The sequence below is a fragment of the Coenobita brevimanus genome, chromosome 22 (assembly GCF_032717465.1).
Source record: "Coenobita brevimanus isolate Jiangsu-jjx chromosome 22, ASM3271746v2, whole genome shotgun sequence".
Taxonomy (NCBI): Eukaryota; Metazoa; Arthropoda; class Malacostraca; order Decapoda; family Coenobitidae; genus Coenobita; species Coenobita brevimanus.
Genome location: NC_136975.1, coordinates 39,775,220 through 39,794,394, shown reverse-complemented (window position 1 = coordinate 39,794,394; position 19,175 = coordinate 39,775,220). Strand labels below are relative to the sequence as shown.

The 19,175-nt window shown below is 41.6% G+C and overlaps 1 protein-coding gene across 1 annotated transcript in view; it reads left to right on the top strand.

The window, feature by feature from the left end:
• Positions 1-16,784, top strand: part of LOC145392521 (tRNA (adenine(37)-N6)-methyltransferase) — a 29,027-nt gene extending 12,243 nt beyond the window's left edge. Inside the window, exons 4-6 of the mRNA XM_080266915.1 lie at positions 5,896-6,062; positions 14,494-15,319; positions 16,391-16,784. Coding sequence (XP_080123041.1) covers positions 5,896-6,062; positions 14,494-15,319; positions 16,391-16,616 — 1,219 coding nt within the window. The 3' untranslated portion in view covers positions 16,617-16,784. The remainder of the gene's footprint in view (positions 1-5,895; positions 6,063-14,493; positions 15,320-16,390) is intronic.
• Positions 16,785-19,175: the final 2,391 nt, after the last annotated feature.

Here is a 19,175-nt window from a genome sequence, read left to right as displayed (position 1 = left end):
TGTGGCATATTTTGAATTGTATTTCTGCCACCTTTAAGGCAGCCTGCATTCCTAATGGCCCAGAGATCGAATCCCATCTGGAGCAGGGAGTTATATGTAGAGAGGAAGAGAGAGGTGACAAGATTAGTAAGAGAGAGTAATAAGAGAGCAGATGAGGAATTTGGAAGGAATTTCAGTGTAAAGTGGAGTGAATGTAAGAAAATATTCTGGAAAGAGGTAAAGAGAGTTAGACAGGGTGGTAAAGAAGTAAGTTGGGGAGTGAAAGATATATATGGTAGATTGCTAGTGGAGAATGGAGAGAAAGTGAGCAGTTGGAGAGAACATTTTAACTTATTGTTGAACATAGAGAATAAAAAGAATGTGAGTATAAGTGGCTGGGGAATGGCTGAGAAGGAGGGAGGTGAGAAGAGAGGAAGACATCAGTAGGATATACGTAGTGGAAGTAATGAAGAAAGTCAAAATGGGGGAAGCCCCAGGAATTGATGGAGTGTGTGGTGAAATGCTGAAGCATGGGGGAGAGATAGTAGTAGAATGGATATGGAAGATGTACAGATTGGCCTGGGAGAAAGATGGAGTTCTGGAGGATTGGAAGTCAGGAATAATTATTCCCCTGTGCAAAAGAAAAGGAGAAAAAGAATTGTGTGGTAATCATAGGGGCATTTGTCTTCTTAGTGTAATAGGAAAAGTATATGATAGAATACTTATTGACAGAGATAGGGAATAACAGAGAAATTAGTTTGAGAAGAACAGGGAGATTTTAGGCAGGGAAGTGGTTGTGTAGATCAGATATTCATTCTTAGGTCTTTAGTGGAAAAGTTTCTAGAGAAGGGAAAGAAGTTGTATGTGGCCTTCATGGATTTGGAGAAAGCACATGACAGAGTGGATAGACAAGAAATGTGGAAAGTAACAGTATTAAGAATATATGGAGTAAATGGGAAGTTGTTGAATGCGATGAAGAGTATGTATTAGGAGGCTAAGGCTGCAGTGTGTGTGGCTAGTGAACCGAGTGAGTTTTTCTGTTTGAATATTGGATTGAAACAGGGATGTGTCATGTCCCCATGGTTGTTCAGTCTGTATGTGGATGGTGTTATAGAAAAGGTACAGTGCACCCTCACACAATGTGAGTTTATGGGCGGCAAAAACCCTCGCATTCTACAGTTTTACATTGTGTGAACCAAAGAACTTATGGGAAAAATTGTATGTGATGAACAGCCCACCCAGAGCTTGGTCTTCGGGTCCCCTTCCAGCCTACTCTAACCTGCTAATACTTTGTCTGATATTACTTCTAGTTGGACCAACAAGTAAAACAACAAATAGAACACCAACTACCTTTATTTAAGTGACTTCTGGCCTTGTTAAGAAGGAAGGAGGGTGGGTACCCATTCCCTTCCTGCTTCATTTTAATAACCTTACTCTTCAACTCCAGTGTGATCCTCTTGCTCTTAGAATTCTTTGGTGGGTCCATGATGAACATGTGGGTACTGTGATGATGCTAAAACGACCCACAGGATGCGAGGTACAACACGTGTTCTCGCGGCAATATGGAAGAGAAGTGTCTCTTTACCCAGGAGTGTCAGTAGATGGCATGCAGATAGCTGGCCAGCCGCCCGCCATTTTGGATCTGGCTTGTTGCCAGCCACCTGCCTTCGTGTGACTGACTTGCATTGTCCAGCCCAACACTTGCAGCAATGGCGGGAAGTCTGCTTTTGCCTTGGAATCATACAGCCGATTCACGTGTTAGGAAGCTCAATTCCCAGATTTCACATTCATTAAAAATAAACATTTTCTGGGTTGACCTTACATTGTAGGTGATTCGCACCATGTGAGTTCGTATTGTGTTGGGGTTCACTGTACAAGATAGGGCAGTGGATGTTGGAGTGACCCCAGTGAGAGAGGGCAGTGTTTGGAAACTCCCTGTACTGTTGTTTGCAGATGACAGTGTATTGTTAAGTAAAGACAAAGTAGAGCTGCAAGGCTTGGTGAATGAGTCTGGGAGAATGTGTAAGAAATGGAATCTAAAGGTGAATGTAGGGAAGAGTAAAGTTGTGGTCTTTGAGAGAAATGAAGCCACTGAATGTACAGTGAGGCTGGATGAGGAGGAAGTGGAAAATGTGAGTGCATTTAAGTAGCTGGGTGGTGCGATAAGTAAAGATGGAAGTTTAAAGGGTGAAGTGCTTGAAAGGGTACAACTAGTAAGAAAGGTTGCTGGTTCTTTGAAAGCAGTGATAAGGGGTAGGGAAGTGTGAATGGAAGTAAAAAAGTCACTGCACAACAGTATTGACGTATGGAAGTGAAGCTTGGAGTTGGAAGGACACAAGTCAGGAGTGAGAGTAGTGGAAATGAGGTATTTGGGAAGAGTATGTGGAGTAACATGAAGAGACAGAATGACAAATGAGGAAGTGAAGGAGCATTGTGATGTGGATGTGGTAGAAAGTGCTAGGAGGAATATATTGAGGTGGTTTGGTCATATGGAGAGCAAGAGACTGACAAGGAGAGTGTATACGAGTGAAGGGAAAGGGGGAGAGGGAGGGGGAGGCTGAGGATGAGATGGAGGAGTGGAGTGGAGAGGTATATGAGAGATTGGGGTGTGAGCTGGGAGTAGAGCAGTGAAATGACATTGGACAAGGCAACATGGAGGCAATTTGTTTGTGGCCACCCCTTATGGGATTGAGGCATCTGGCAATAGATAGGTAGGTAGTTCTCACCTGGCAGGGAAGCAGCTCAGTTGATAACCAGTGCTGTCAGGTTTGAGGACTGATTTGACTAAATGCCAAGGAAATTCATGCCTGACCTAAAATTTTAAGGCTTATTAAATTGAATGGAACCAAGGTGTACTATTCAAGTTAAGAGAATAGCCAAGTTCTGTCAGGCTTAAACAAACCAGCTGTAAGATAAAAGGTTTAATCTCTCTCTCTCTCTCTCTCTCTCATTTTCAAATCGTACTTTCTTCTAAAGTAGTTTATGTCTCAGGAATCCTCTTCAGGATATAGATTAATCAGCACTGAACAAAACCAGGAACCCCAGCTAAGTTTTCTGATTTTAAAACTACCCAAAACTGAAGGGAAATTCACAAAAAGTCCTCATTACTTTGTGTGTATGTGTGTGTGTGTGTGCTGTAAAGTCACAGCTGTTAAAAAAAAAAAAAAAAAGCCAGTTAAAGTTCCATGCTATCTGTAGAGTTGATTTGCCTGTTCCTTCAATTTACAGTCCCACTTTTATGGGAAATATTAATATGTTGGAACACATCATTAACATATAATAAGTTATTGTATGTGAAACTGATATATAGGATGAGTGTATACTGTATGTAGTTAAGATTTTCAGCCCACTTAATGGCCACAGTATCTCAGGACATCCTGTTTAGACCTGTTGTATCTTTGTTATTGCTGGTATGTACAGGTTGCCACCTTATAATTCTTTTCATTTACAGGTAAACTTCTCAGGCATCATTAACCCTCTTGGTGCAGTACAAAGAGACAAAAAAAACAAAAAGCAAGAGTAGACTCTGAAGACATTATTGCAGGGAAGGGGGTAATCTGCATATTCCATCCATCTGCATATGCAGTATACAGTAGATATAAATGAGAAAGTTTGTCTGTCTGTCTGTCTCCTGTAAAGAGATAAAGGAGGGATGCATATACAACTCTCTGGATAGTTCTAACATGTGTAACTTTTTATGACAAATGTAGATGTGTACATTACAGTTACCAAAGTGGTGCCCCTGATGGCCAAGGATAGAACTAATTAGAAATACTGTTATCTAGTCAGCATTGTGGAAGCATGGTATCCAGTTTCTAGATTTTTTACTTCTGCAACCATATCAGTATTAGTTGCATTGGGTTGGATGGGTGAATGGATTGGTGGGGATGGGCAGAGCAGATGGTATGGGTAGGCAAGGTTGTTGGGTGGATGTGTAGTGGGAATATGGTAAGAATAAGTCCACATAAAATATAGCCCAGGGGAATGGATCCAAGGAGAAAAATAGGTTCACTAGGTAAGATGGGATCCTGAGGATCTTCTCCCACAGGGGGAGGTGCCATCCAGACAGTGCTGGTATGCAGTCTTAGGGTTTTACGTTGGGAGTGCTAAGTACCCCTGCTAGTCATATATTGCAATGAGCTTGGTGGATAGGTGGATGGATAAGGTGGGCAGGGTGGGTGGGTTGGGTAGGAAGGATTAGATGGGTGTGGTGGGTTACTGGGAGGGAAAGATGGGTGGGTGGGTAGTGGGAAAATAAAGTCTTTGGGTAATAGGTTCATGTAGGAACAGGTCCATGGAGAATATTTCCCCGGGGTTTTGGGCCCAAAGAGGAACTTGACATCCAAGAGGTAAAATGGGACCCTAGCAGTTGTCTCCCACAGGGGGCTGTCTCAGGCAATGCTGGTATGCACAGTCATGTACCAGTAATGTGTGTGTGTGTGTGTGTGTGTGTGTGTGCATGTATATATATATATATATATATATATATATATATATATATATATATACTGTATATATATCAGCCATGGCTCAATGGGTTAGAGCGCTCCACTCTGACCGAAGGGTCAGAGAATCGAATCCACCCAAGGGTCATTAGTAGACATCAGGAAGGGCATCCAGTCATAAAATGCTACACGCTCCAGTCCAGGGGCAACACCTTAGCCCTTCGGGGATACCTGGCGTAAAATCAAATTATTATTATTTATATATATATATATATATATATATATATATATATATATATATATATATATATATGGAACCTGGACAGTGCTGGGTTCCCTGCTAGTGCAGTGTAAGTTAAGAATTGTCTATCCATCCATCCATCATCCAATCCTATGTTGTCCCATGAGAAGTGTAGGAGCCCGAGGCTAGGCAAGTTGGTCTGAACATTGAAGATGAGAGGGAATTGTCTGCATATTTATAAAGTTATTGTTTACTATTTTTTTTGTATGACAAACTACCATACATTACATACAAAACTGAAATGCATTTTTTTTTTTTTTTTTTTTCCAGTGAGCTAATTTTTTCCCCCTTTTAACCCCTTGAATATTGTGAGGTAATTTATTGAAAGGATTAGACTGGAGTGTATTGGTGTTGTGATGAGAAGAGGTAGATTGAGATGTTTTGGGCATGTGAAGAGGATGAGGAATCACAGTTGGGTGCAGAAAGTGAGAAGTATTAGCATTGGGGATAGGGTTGCTAGAGGCAGACCAAAAAAGACCTGGGACGAGGTCATAGAGTGTGACTTCAGGGATAAGGGACTAAATAGGGAGGCTGCCAGAGATCAAGCAGCATGGAGAGCCACCATTAGATGACCGAGGCCGATGCGTGCAAGCATGTTGGAGCCTTCATAAACAAAATAAAAACTATTACCTCACGACAGTATTGTTCAGTTTGTGGGAGATGTTTTGTAGTGAAGGGGTAGCAGTAGAAGTAGCAGTTTTAGCCCCAGGTTCATCTGTGGCATGAACCTGGTGGAGTGCAGCTTGAAGTTGCCATTCTTTTACTGTCCACCATCCTCCTTTTGAGAGGTAAGGAAGTAGTTGAGGAATCCATGTTATAACCAGGCACCGAAGCAAACCAGGTATATCAGTGCCACCACATGAAGGCATCCCACTCCAGCACCAGTGAAATGGTAAATAAAAGTTATTGCTAACTGCTCTAGTTTGAAAAGTCACTCAGGCTGAATGAAATTGTATATAAATACAGTAGTAATTATAAAATGAAGAGATGATGTCATGGAATTTATAGGATGGAGTGGAGAGGTATATGAGAGAGAGGGGTGTGATTTGGCAGCAGGGCAGTGAAATGGCAGGGCGACATGGAGGCGCTTTGTATGTGGCCACCCCATGCAGGATTAAGGCATCTGGCAATGGATAGATAGAAATATAACAAATTATTTCTTTATTACAGGATAATTTTTGTATTTGATAAGAATACTGGCAATGGGAGAGGGCACAAGAAAGCCAAAGTATCTCCCCCAAGGCTAGATGGTCACCGTGTGGGAGTATTTGCCACTCGCTCTCCCCACCGCCCAAATCCCCTCGGTCTCACCCTTGCGCACCTGGATAAAGTTGAAGGTAGGGAGTGAATACGAACCAATTTAAGTTTGGACAGATATTATGATAGATTTAATTGATCTTTATTCGCTACTTTACTTACTGAGGACATTTTTATTCTCATGCAAAATTGTGTTCCATAGCTACCATACCTCCTCCTGTCAGAGAGATCCAGGGGCGGGTCCAGGAATGTTTCTGAGATATTGCCCACATCACTTTCGAGAGTAATGAGGGTTTGGCCTCCCGTTTCTTGCGGCCAACTAAGTGACTCTTGTCAACCAAAGATGGTTTGGATGACATTTGTTTCGGAGAAATATACGTAATAGCTAATAAAAGATGTAGTTATAGTGGTAGATGAGGGTGCTCACCATCCACTCATGTGATGTAGTGCTGCTCTAGGGTGACTGCCCTTTCCTTTCTTCTTTCTTTCCTTCCACCCTCTTCTGTCTTTCTTTCCTTCCTTCATTACTCTTCCTTCTTTCTACAGGTGACTCTGCACTGAGTGACAAGCCATATGGCTTCCTGTATGCCAGGAAACTATTTATTTTGCTGAGTGGTAACCAAATTATGGCGCCTGTTGGTTCAGTGGGCAATTAAGGCTCTCCAATCAGATTGAGCCTGTGCAGGTTTATATCCAAGGGGTGGTTAGAGTTTATTCCTCACTTAATGCCACTCAGAGATAAGTGAGGCTGGTCGCTCCCATCTTAAATGTCAGGACCAACTTGCCTAACCCCAGGCTTGTACGCTCCTTATGAGGCAACGTAGGATTGGATGATGATGATGATGATGAAGTACTGTAGATAAATCTTCAGTGTGGTAAAGCAGTAATGTTGCTTGGGCAGCATGGGCAACACCCCTCAATCCTCCCATGAAATCACTTTCACTGTAGAGTTAAAAAAAAAAAAGTCTTGGCCACTTATTTCTTAGTAACTCCTTACAGAAGGGAGTGTTAATAAACGATTAAAAACTAGCAAATGTTACTGTACTCCAGTTTATGAAGAGTGTAGAGATGAACCTAATCAATTATAGACCAGCATTTGAGATCCTACAAGCATTACTTAGAGGTAGCATTGGTTTAAGGCTTAAGCCTTGAATCTAATCACATACTGTAATATGAGACATCCGGTATGATTTCAGGTCAGGGAAGTCTTGTACAGCAGCCTATTAATCTACTAGATATTTTTTACTTAGACTTCCAAGAGATTTTTGTTTCAGTGACATACATTAAACTTATACAATAGTCAAAATGCCATGAAATTATAGAGTTACACAAGTTGTTACTTACTGTAGTTAACATGGAGATTATGAGCAACACATAGTTTTTTGTTTTGTAGAGACAAAATACATGTAGAAGGTGAGTTGCATCTCAGGAATCTGTATTAGAACAATTTCATTCTATCATATATAGTTATATCTTTATCTGTCTGTCTGTCTGTCTGTCTGTCTATCTATCTATCCCTTCATCCATCCATTCAATCCTACATTGTCCCATGAGGAGCGTAGGAGCCAGGGCCTAGGCAGTTGGTCCTGACATTTAAGATGAGAGTGAATCTATCTTTTTTTAATATGTATATATACTGTATGTATATATATATATATATATATATATATATATATCCAGCCAGCCATCATCCAATTCTACGTTGCCCCATGAGGAGCTTAAAAGCCCAGAACTAGGCAAGTCGGTCCTGACATTTAAGATGAGAGTGACCAGCCCCTCTCTCTGTCTGTCTGTCTGTCTGTCTCTCTCTCTCTCTCTCTCTCTCTCTCTCTCTCTCTCTCTCTCTCTCTCATCATTCGCCCTAGTCATCCTTTATTCATCCTATCTTTAGGTAGAAGCCCTAAGAAAATTTAACAGGAATTATATTAATCCAAGGAAACTGAGGATTGTGGGCTCCTACGCTCCTCATGGGGCAATTTAGGATTGGATGGTAGATGGATGGATGAATCTGGGGGACACTTAACCCTGCCAGAAACCCTGGTTATATGGTTACCATGCAGTGTAGTAAATGGTTTCCTGGGTACAGGAAACCATTTGGCTTGTCACTCAGTGTAGAGCTCATATGGCATCACTATACATTGAGTGAGTGGATGATGGGCACCCCCATCCACCACTGATTGAGTCCAGATTGACTCAATTGGATACGTTTATGTGAAGCTACAGAACGTGGTGAATGTTTTTGGCGTATCTGGTAGAGCCAGGATTCAGGGGGCTTGAATGATGAGTGAAAGGAAGCGTGACCTATTGGATTGGGCAAATTTGGGCTGTTGGGACATTGCTACTCCTCACCCTGCTCTTGGGTGGGAAAGGAGGTCTTAATGATGATGATTTTATATATATGTATATATATATATATATATATATATATATATATATACTGTACTCACGCAGTTGCAAACACTGGTTCGAATCCTCGCAATATTTAATTTTGTAGCAGCCGTGGCTCAGTGGGTTAGAGCGCTCCACTCTGACCGAAGGGTCGGAGGATCGAATCCACCCAAGGGTCATTGGTAGACATCAGGAAGGGCATCCGGTCATAAAATGCTACACGCTCCAGTCCAAAAAGTCCTCTACCTAGGGGCAACGCCTTAGCCCTTCGGGGATACCTGGCATAAAACCAAATTATTATTTATATATATATATATATATATATATATATATATATATATATATGTATATGTATATGTTTATATTTATATATGCATATATATATATATATATATATATATATATATATATATATATAAATAAATATATATATATATATGCCTATGTGTATATATATATATATATATATATATATATGCATATATGTGTATATATATATATATATATATGCATATATGTGTATATATATATATATATATATATATATATATATATATATATATATATATATATGGGTCTGGTTAGTACTTGGATGGGTGACCGCCTGGGAGCACCAGATGCTGTTGGCATAACGTTCTCCCTATGTGTCAAGTGGGATTGGTGGAGGATTAGTGCCCCTCCATGTAAAACAATTAACTCTAAGCCCTTGGCCACCCCGTTTGGGATATATGGCGTCTGGCAATGAATGAATGATAAATATATATATACATATTGCAGCTGAAGAACTTGTGTCAGGAAAGGAGATTGTGCATTTGTAGTACTTACTTCAAGCATAAAGATGCACATAAATATACATGGTACAGAGGGAATGGAGATCATGTTGAAAGAGCCTGATTGATTACATGCTTATAGAGAAATTGAAGCTGGGAAGTGTTGCTGATACAAGGGCGGTGAGAGGACAATGTGAAGGTTTGTCTGATCACATGTTTGTGGTATGCAAGATCAAGCTGAGAGGAATGAGGTGGATCAGAAGAGAGAGGAGCAGTCAGGGAAAGACACTGAAAGTTGAGAAGCTGAGGATTAATGAAATGACAGATGAATACAGGGCCAAAGCAGAGGCAGAGTTGGAGTCAGTGAATTGAAAGGAAATGGATCTGGACAACTTGTGGAGTGCATACGGGGATTGTTTAATTAGGAACGCTAAAGCGGTGTATGGTTTTGCAAGAGCAGCAACAAAGAAGAAAGGTAATGCATGGTGGGATGAAGAGGTTAAGAGAGCAGTGGAAGAAAAGACGAAGAAGTTGCTAGAGTGGATACAGGACAGAGGTTCATTTGAAAGAGGAACTGAATGTATTGAGAGCAAGAAGCACTTAAAGAGACTAGTGAAGAGGAAAAAGAATGAGGTAAATGATGATCTAGGAAGATAAATGAATGCATGTTACACTGAAAATAGGAAGTTATTCTGGAAAGAGGTGTGAAAATGTAGAAGTGACAGTGGAAAGAAATATGGAAGTGTGAGGAATGTAAGTGGTAGATTATTAACCCATGAAGTAAGGACCAAATGGAAAGAATATTTTGAAAATCTGATGAATGAGAATGGAGAGAGCAGAGCAGCTGTTAACATGATTGGTTTTGGGGGTGTGCAGAGAAGGAATACAGTGCCAGGAACGTGACACTTGCAGAAGTGAAGAATGCTGTAAAACAGCTGAAAAACGGGAAAGCAGTTGGGGTTGATGAGGTGTATGCAGAGATGATTAAGTGAAGTGGAGAGAGCAGAATGAAGTGCATGTTGAAGAAATGTAAAAAACATGGATGTGTGAAACTGTGCCAGTAGAATAGAAGACGGCTGTGATTGTACTCCTGTACAGAAATAAAGGTGAGCGAACGGAGTGCAAGAATTATCGTGGCATTAGTCTGTTGAGTGTTGTAGGGAAGGAATGTAGAAGAATCATTATTGAGAAAGTAAGAGAGATATCAGAAGGCCTAGTGAGTGACAAACAGGCTAGCTTTTGTAGTGACAGAGGATGTTTATTTCATTTCATTTTTGAAGGCTCCAGCATGCTTGCTTGCATCGGCCTTGGTCACCTAATTGCAGCTGTCCATGCTGCTTAGTCTCTGGCAGCTTCCCTATTCAGTCCCTTATCCCTGAGGTCACACTCAGTGACCTTGACACATATCTTTTTCGGTCTACCTCTCGCAACCTTACCCCCAACATTAACACCTCTCACTTTCTGCACCCAATCATCATCCCCATCCTCTCCACATGCCCAAACCATCTCAGTCTACCTCTCCTCATCACAACACCAATACATTCCAGTCCCAGCCTACTCCTCAACTCTTCCATCATAAACCTAGCCCTCCCTAGGCCTCACACTGAGGGATGCACTGCACATTCATCTAATTATTGCCATTTCTGTATGTTTGAGCCTGCAAATATCCTCTTCCTCTACTGTCGAGGGCTCACTACCATACAACAATACACTCCTAACACATCTATCTATCTATTGCCAGACACCTCAATCCCGTTTGGGGTGGCCACAAACAAATCGCCTCCAAGTCGCCCTGTCCCCCGCCATTTCACTGCCCTGCTCCCAACTCACACCCCCCTCTCTCATATACCTTTCCACCCCATCCCTCCATCTCATCCTCGGCCTCCCCCTCCCTCTTCCCCCCTCCACCTCACTCACATACACTCTCTTCGTCAGTCTTTCACCCTCCATCCTCTCCACATGGCCAAACCACCTCAGTGTGTTCCTCATAACGCTTCCTATCACATCCACATCCACACCACAACGCTCCTTTATATTCTCATTCGCCAGCCTGTCTCTCCATGTGACTCCACAGGCTCCTCTTAAATAACTCATTTCCACTGCTCTCACCCTTGACTTGTGTCCTTCCAACAACGTCCAAGCTTCACTTCCATACGTTAGAGTTGGTATCACAATACTGTCATGTAGTAACTTTTTCACTTCCATGCTCACTTCCCTGTTTCTTATCACTGCTTTCAAAGAACAAGCAACCTTTCTTCCCTGCTGTACCCTTTCAAGCACTTCACCCTCCAAACCTCCATCCTTACTCATCACAATACCCAAGTACTTAAACGTACTCACATTTTCCAATTCCTCACCATCCAACCTCGCTGTACATTCCCTGACTTCACCTCTCTCAAAGACCATCACTTTACTCTTCCCTACATTCACCTTTAGATTCCATTTCTTACACACTCTCCCAAACTCATCCACCAAGCCTTGCAGCTCCCCTTCGTCTTCACTCAACAACACAGTATCATCTGCAAACAACAGTACAGGGAGTTTCCAAACACTATCCTCTCTCACCAGGGACACTCCAACATCCACTACCCTACCTTGTACCTCTTTTATTACCCCATCCATGTACAGATTGAACAACCATGGAGACATGACACATCCCTGTTTCAATTCAACTTTCAAAGAGAAAAATTCACTTAGTTCACCATCCACACGCACTGCAGCCTTTGCACCATCGTACATACTCTTCACAGCATTCAACAACTTCCCATCTACTCCATATATTCTTAACATTTTCCACAATCCTTGTCTATCCACCCTGTCATATGCTTTCTCCAAATCCATGAAAGCCGCATACAACTTCTTGCCCTTCTCTAGAAACTTTTCCACTAAAGATCTAAGAATGAATATCTGATCTACACAACCTCTTCCCTTCCTAAAGCCTCCCTGTTCTTCTCCAACTAATTTCTCTGTTCTTTCTCTGTGTCAGTAAGTATCCTACGATACACTTTTCCTGTTATACTAAGAAGACAAATGCCTCTATGATTACCACACACTTCTTTTTCTCCTTTTCCTTTGTACAAGGGAATAATTATACCTGACTTCCAATCCTCCGGGACTCTACCTTCCTCCCAGGCCAATCTGCACATCTTCCACATCCATTCTACTACTATCTCTCCCCCATGCTTCAGCATTTCACCACACACTCCATCAATTCCTAACACATGCTGCATACAAAGATCCCTTAGCACGGAGGGAGAGCCTTCTCAGTATCAGGAGAAGCAACAGCTCCCTGAACTTCTCCAAACCACTCCACGCTGTAGCCACTGAGCTAGCTCCAGTCCCACCTGCAGCACATAACATGTCTCCCAAATAACAAAACTCTTCCACACTCTCAAGAGACTCACTGCAAGTTCAATCCTTTTACATCTGACAGTCTCCACCTGCTCTCCCTGACACATGGCGCACATGAAATCAGCATTATCTCGCAGTCTACCTCCAATACCACCACATCTCTTATGCACCCACTTATCACAGATACTACACAAGATGGAATTGCTTCCCACACCCTTGTGGCAAATTGCACGCAGCCACTCTCCCTCTTCTGTGACAGTACCACCACCAGCCCTAGATACAATCACTGTTTTATCTGCATTTGCTCTTAAGCCCTTGTGCCCCATACCATCTCTCTACTTCCTAAATCTTTCCTCTGCCTCCCTTTCATTTTCTGCAATCAACACATCATTAGCATACATCTTCCACGGGAGTCCATTTCTGAAGTCACGTGAGAGGGCTTCAAATACCACGATAAACAACAAGGGGCTCAAAACTGACCCCTGGTGCACACCATCATTCACGGAAGACTCATCACTCAAATCTCCATTCACCCTTACCTGGGTGTGAGCACCCACATACATGGCCATAACCGCCCTGACCAGCCACTCCTCGATCCCAAGCTTTCTCATTGCTCACTTCACCACCTCTCTAGGGACTATGTCAAAGGCTTTCTTCAAATCAACAAAAATATTCGCAGTGAGACGGATAGTGGAGAAGGCTTGTGAGAGGGACTGTAAGGTGTTTGTGGCATTTATGGATGTGGAGAAAGCATACAGCAAAGAAGACAGAGAAGGATTGTGGAAGGTTTTGCGTATGTATGGTGTGGATAGTAAGCTGCTAGGTGCCATTAAGTGAGGCATGTGTAATGGCAAATGGGCATCTAAGTGAATGGTTCACAATCAGTGTGGGCATGCAACAAGATTGTGTGATGTCCCCATGGTTGTTCAATATATATATATATATGGATGGGGTAATGAGAAAAGTAAAAACTCGAGTAATGGAGAGAGAGATGACGTTGGTAATGAATGGTATTGGGTGGAAAATCTCAGATTTGATGTATTCTGATGAAGCAGTACTACTTGCAAACACCAAACAAGAGCTAAGGAGACTATTGCAGAGTTTTGTACATGTTTGTGAGCATTGTGCCTCGAGAGTATCATCATCATCATCCAATCCCACTTTGCCCCATGAGGAGCATAGGAGCCTGGGGCTAGGCAAGTTGGTCTTGACATATGAGAGTGACCAGCCTCACTCATCCCTGAGTGACATTATGAGCAATAAACTCCATCCATCCCTTGGATATAAACCTTCACCGGCTCAATCTGATTGGAGCTCAATAATTACCCACTAAACCACCAGGCGTCAAAATTTGGTTATATGGTTACCAACCAGTGTAGTAAATGGTTTCCTGGTGTACAGGAAGCCATTTGGCTTGTCACTCAGTGTAGAGTCACCCACAGGCAGAAGGAAGTGGAAAGAATGAAGGAAAGAAAGACAGAAGAGGAAGTGTAAAGTCCCTCTTAGACAGAAGGACAAGGAAAGAATGAAGGAAAGAAAGACAGAAGAGAATGGAAGGAAAGAAGAATGGAGGAGTGGAAAGGGCAGACATCTGAGAGCAGCACTACAGTAAACCAAGTGAGTGGATGGTGAGTGTCCCCACCTACCACATTATATTTATGTGTAGTACATATTCAACTTTTGAATTTGGAAAAAATAAAGATACTGTACCTGTTTTGGCATGTCAAATATTTTCACAAAGGTAGAGTCTCAGGCATGCAAAATTGCTGAGGTTCTGTCTAAATCTTCCTGAATTTTGATGACTTGTAGGTGAAGCTGCAGTTCCTCAACGTAATAGTACCGTACATAATTCCAAAAACCAATTATGTCATTGCAGCTGATCTGATGTGTTTATAAAGTATTTTTTATATGTATCAGTATGTTATACTGTGTGTATTTTGACCTGAGATTCATTGTTATTATTATCATTAGTTCAGTGTAATGATAAGTGTTTATATTTCAGATGACTGCCTTTATCTGTCTGGACTAGACATCTTGGATGGAACACCAGTACTTGACATCAAGCCTTATATTTTCCAATATGATGCACCACCATTTGTTGTCACTCACTTGGACAGCCTTGCATGTCAGGCAAGGAATGACAGTTCAGATCAGTTAAAAAAAACTCACCACAATAAGCCATCCTGGCCCACAGGCAGGTTCTGTCAAAATCCAGTGTCAGTTACAGAAAATGAAAACTCTCCTTCAAGGATTGAAAATGCTCAAAGCTTCCCGTTATCATCTGTTATAACTAGAACTGAGAAGGAAACAGAAGTTCCAGTACTTGAAAATGAAAATCCCAATAGTCTTTCACATCTTGATAGTCAGTGTATAAATCCTTTCAGTTATCTTCAAAAAGAGACCAAAAAAGATAATAATTTTAATTTGGAAAACCAACAAGTGGACGGCAGCAGTTGCATAAAATCCATAAGTAATAGTATAGAAGACTCAGCAGATGATTTCATGGAAAAGAATTATTCTAACAATTCTTTTAGTTTATCCAAACCGAAAAGTTATATCGAAAGTAAAGCAGATTGCATCTCCCACTTAAGTAATGCACATAGAGATCCTCATAGTTCAGGAATGCATAATGAAACTAATGATGACCATCAAAATGTGATGAAATTAAAATACTTGAATCTGAACTGTGATAAAATAGAAGAGTGTGGGATATCAACAGCATCTTGGATCAAGTCTCCTCCATTAATACCTCTTCAGATTTGCTTTAACCCTGTTGCTGAAAGTCAGTTAAAGCTGTTCTCCAGCACAGCAGTGGATAATTGCCACAGGTAATAGCTATATCTGAAACTATATACTGTACCTTACCTTAAATAATGTATTTTCAGGCTCTTTAATGTTATTCTCCAGACCCATCTCAGTACAGTAATGTTAAACATTCTTTATATTGGCTGTGAATCCTAGATTAGAATTAGATAGCCTGCAAGGGTATGACTTGACAGAGCAATCCTTCATGATAATTACCTGTCTTTGGCCTCTATTGTTTGTATTCAAATAGCTCTCCACTTACAATATTACATGACACTACACAAGGACTTGTGTGCTGAACCTTGCGGAATATTGTACGTCAGTGTCTGGCCCAGCTATATACATATGCCCATATCATATCTTTGTAGTTGCGTGATGTCCAGAGTTTCCTTATTCTCTTTTCCCACCATCCATTTCTGGCATTCCTCCCAGGATGCCTTCAAAAGAAGAAAGTGGAAAGTCAGTGAAAGCAGATTTTGAATGGCCTAAAGCCATTTTCACATGAAATGAATAACATCATCATCATAATCATCATCATCCGGACCTCCTTTCCCACCCTAGAGCAGGGTGAGGAGTAGCAGTGTCCAGACTTGTTGGTATTAAGCCTGAGTGATGAGTGAATGGAAGCATGGCCCATTGAATTGGGCAAACTTTAGCTGTCTGGACATTGCTACTCCTCACCCTGCCCTAGGGTGGCAAAGGAGGTCGGGATGATGATGATGATAATGATGATGATTAAGCTTTTAAGACCCAGCTTATGGGAGGGAGCTCTGTCATCTTCCCTAAGACACACCAAATAAGGACATGCAGTGAAATGGTGGTGATATTGGTACTTCCATGGAAGGTTCAGGCAGTTCACAGAGCCTACTGAGTATGGGATGATTCTTACCCCCACCATTTCTAATGCCTGTGTGGTGTAAGTCACTCACTGCCATTCCAAGATTGTCTCCAAATTTTACTTCCTAGTCACCACAAGAGAAAAATAGCTTTTTGGCCATTAAAAAATATATATGTATATATGTTTCTAGTAGTTCAATATAAACCTGTTTGTGTTCCATGGAATGGATACAAACATATTTCTCATATCTTTTCAGGCTTGAGTTTTTGTCAGACAGTGTTGAACTCCGCAGTGCAATTAGTGGTGTACTGTGTGAAGATCCACGCTCAACCTACCGCCGCCAAAAGTGTCCCTCTCTCCTTTACTACTTTACTGTTGACACTGCCCACATCACAGCGTGGTTTGATGGAAGCTTGGCTGAGGTGCTTCGAGTTAAACCCTTTCGTTCTCAGGGCTTGGATCAGAGGATGAGAGTGTTTTAAGTTTGGGGTGAATTTAAGGAAGGTGCATTGAACATGCAGTCATGATTTACAGTTTCTTTATCCACCTGGTCGTAGGAAAGTCAAAGGTTAAGTGAGTGGATCAAGACATGATTCACAGTGGCAGTGGTTCACACACTTCATCCAAACACAGTCTCAGGCAGAGCATATGAGTGTAGTTATGAACTATAATTCAAGAAATTGCAGTCGTGTATTGCTAAATAAAATGAACTAATTTAATATTTTACACAGTTTGTATGTTCCCATGATATCTTTGGAACCTAGGAAGCTCAAACTGTCTTTCTGAGTATTCAAATACCTGAGGATGCAGTTTTCCAGTGAGGCTCCTCTAACCCTGAGATTCATTCTCAGACCTCATCCTTTTGTCTTAATATATAAAATCTGGACATATTTTATTTTATTCTTGCTAATTGCTGTCTCCAGATAGAGAGGTTAGTTTTAGCTATCATTAACTCCTTCAGTACTAGAAATCTATCCTAATTTGAATGAAATCATCTAGAGGTAGCATTAATAAAATAAAGTGTGTAATCAGGCTGAAAGGGTTAATCTACCAGCAGTGGCTCTCCCATCCACATTCAAGTGTGCAGAACACCTCACCCATTTGCCCTCACTCCATCAGTCCAAACTGTCTTATCCTTGGTTGGTTAGCAGAGAAGAAGTGTTTATCCAGGCTTCTAAGTGTAGACCAGAAACTATAGTGGCTTCGATGTCCTTTGGCTCATGGAAATGGTGGAGTAATATTTATACAGCCATCACTACCAGGTGATTGCATCCCCACTATAGTCGGGCTGTGTTCATCTGAGGGACCTGAACCACACTCACATTAATACAAAGTCATGATTACATGACATACAGTGAGGCTTAGTTATGAGGTAGGAATGAGTCTCCTTGATTACTAAAGAAGCTTATCTTCCAGTCTCACTACACTTGGCCATCAACTGAGCTTAAAGGGGTTAGGGATCATTGTCAGGTGAAAACTAGAATGTAATTAAGAAAATGAAGTGTTTGACTTTGGTAAACTATTTAGATGGTGAAAACATGTAATTATTTGCCACTTTGGAAAGAAGATGAGAGAGAGAAGAGAGAGGTATATGTGAGCAGGAGAAGGGAGGTTAAGAGACTGGTGAAGGAGAGTAAGAAGAAAGTGGATGAAGAGTTTGGGAGGAATCTGAGTGTGAAATGGAGGGAGAGTAAGAAATTGTTTTGGAAGGAGGTAAAGAAAGTAAGGATGTGTGAAAGGGGAAATAGTAGGGGAGTGAAAGATAGGAATAATAGATTGTTGGTAGAGAAGAGAGAGAAATTGAGGAGATGGAAGGAGCACTTTGAGGATTTGTTGAATGTAGAGAGTGAGAGCAGTGTGAGTATAAGTGGTTGGGGAATGGCTGGGAGAAGAAGAGATGAGAGGAGGGAGGAAGAGATCAGTAGGTCGGAAGTAGTGGAAGCGATGAAGAAGATTAAGCTGGGAAAGGCCCCAGGAATTGATGGAGTATGTGGTGAAATGCTTAGGTATGGGGGTGAGATTGTTGCGGAGTGGATATGGAAGTTGTGTAGATTGGCTTGGGAAGAGGGAAGGGTTCCAGAGGACTGGAAATCAGGTATAATTGTTCCTCTGTACAAAGGAAAAGGGGAGAGAGAAGTATGTGGTAACCATAGGGGTATTTGCCTTCTTAGTGTGACTGGTAAAATATATGGTAGAATACTCATTGATAGGGTTAGGCATATGACAGAGGAGCTAGTTGGAGAAGAACAAGGGGGATTTAGGAAGGGAAAAGGGTGTGTAGATCAGATATTTGTTCTAAGATGTTTAGTGGAGAAGTATCTAGAGAAGGGAAGGAAAGTGTACGCTGCCTTCATGGACTTGGAGAAAGCTTATGACAGAATAGATAGGAAAGGTATGTGGAAGGTATTAAGAATATATGGAGTGGAGGGGAAATTGTTGAGTGCTGTGAAGAGTATGTACGAGGGAGCTAGGGCTACGGTGCGAGTGGATGGTGAGCTGAGTGAGTTCTTTGATCTCAATGTGGGACTGAAACAGGGGTGTGTAATGTCTCCATGGCTGTTTAATATATATATGGATGGGGTCGTAAAGGAGGTACAAGGTAGGGCAGTGGATGTGGGGGTGGCCCTAATGAATGAGGGTGAGATTTGGAAGCTTCCGGTGTTGCTGTTTGCCGATGATACAGTATTGTTGAGTGAAGATGAATGGGAGTTGCAAGGTTTGGTGAATGAATTTGGGACAGTGTGTAGGAGGAGGAAGCTGAAAGTTAATGTAAACAAAAGTAAAGTTATGGTGTTTGAGAGGAATGAAGTCACAGAGTGTGCAGTGAGGTTGGATGGTGAGGATATGGAGAATGTGAGTGCATTCAAGTACTTGGGTAGTGTGATGAGTAAGGATGGAACTTTGGGGGATGAAGTGCGTGAAAGGGTACAGCAGGGAAGGAAGGTTGTAGGCATGCTGAAAGCAGTGATGAGAAATAGGGAAGTGAGTATGGAAGTTAAGAAGTCTCTGCATGATGGTATTGTGATCCCTACTCTGACGTA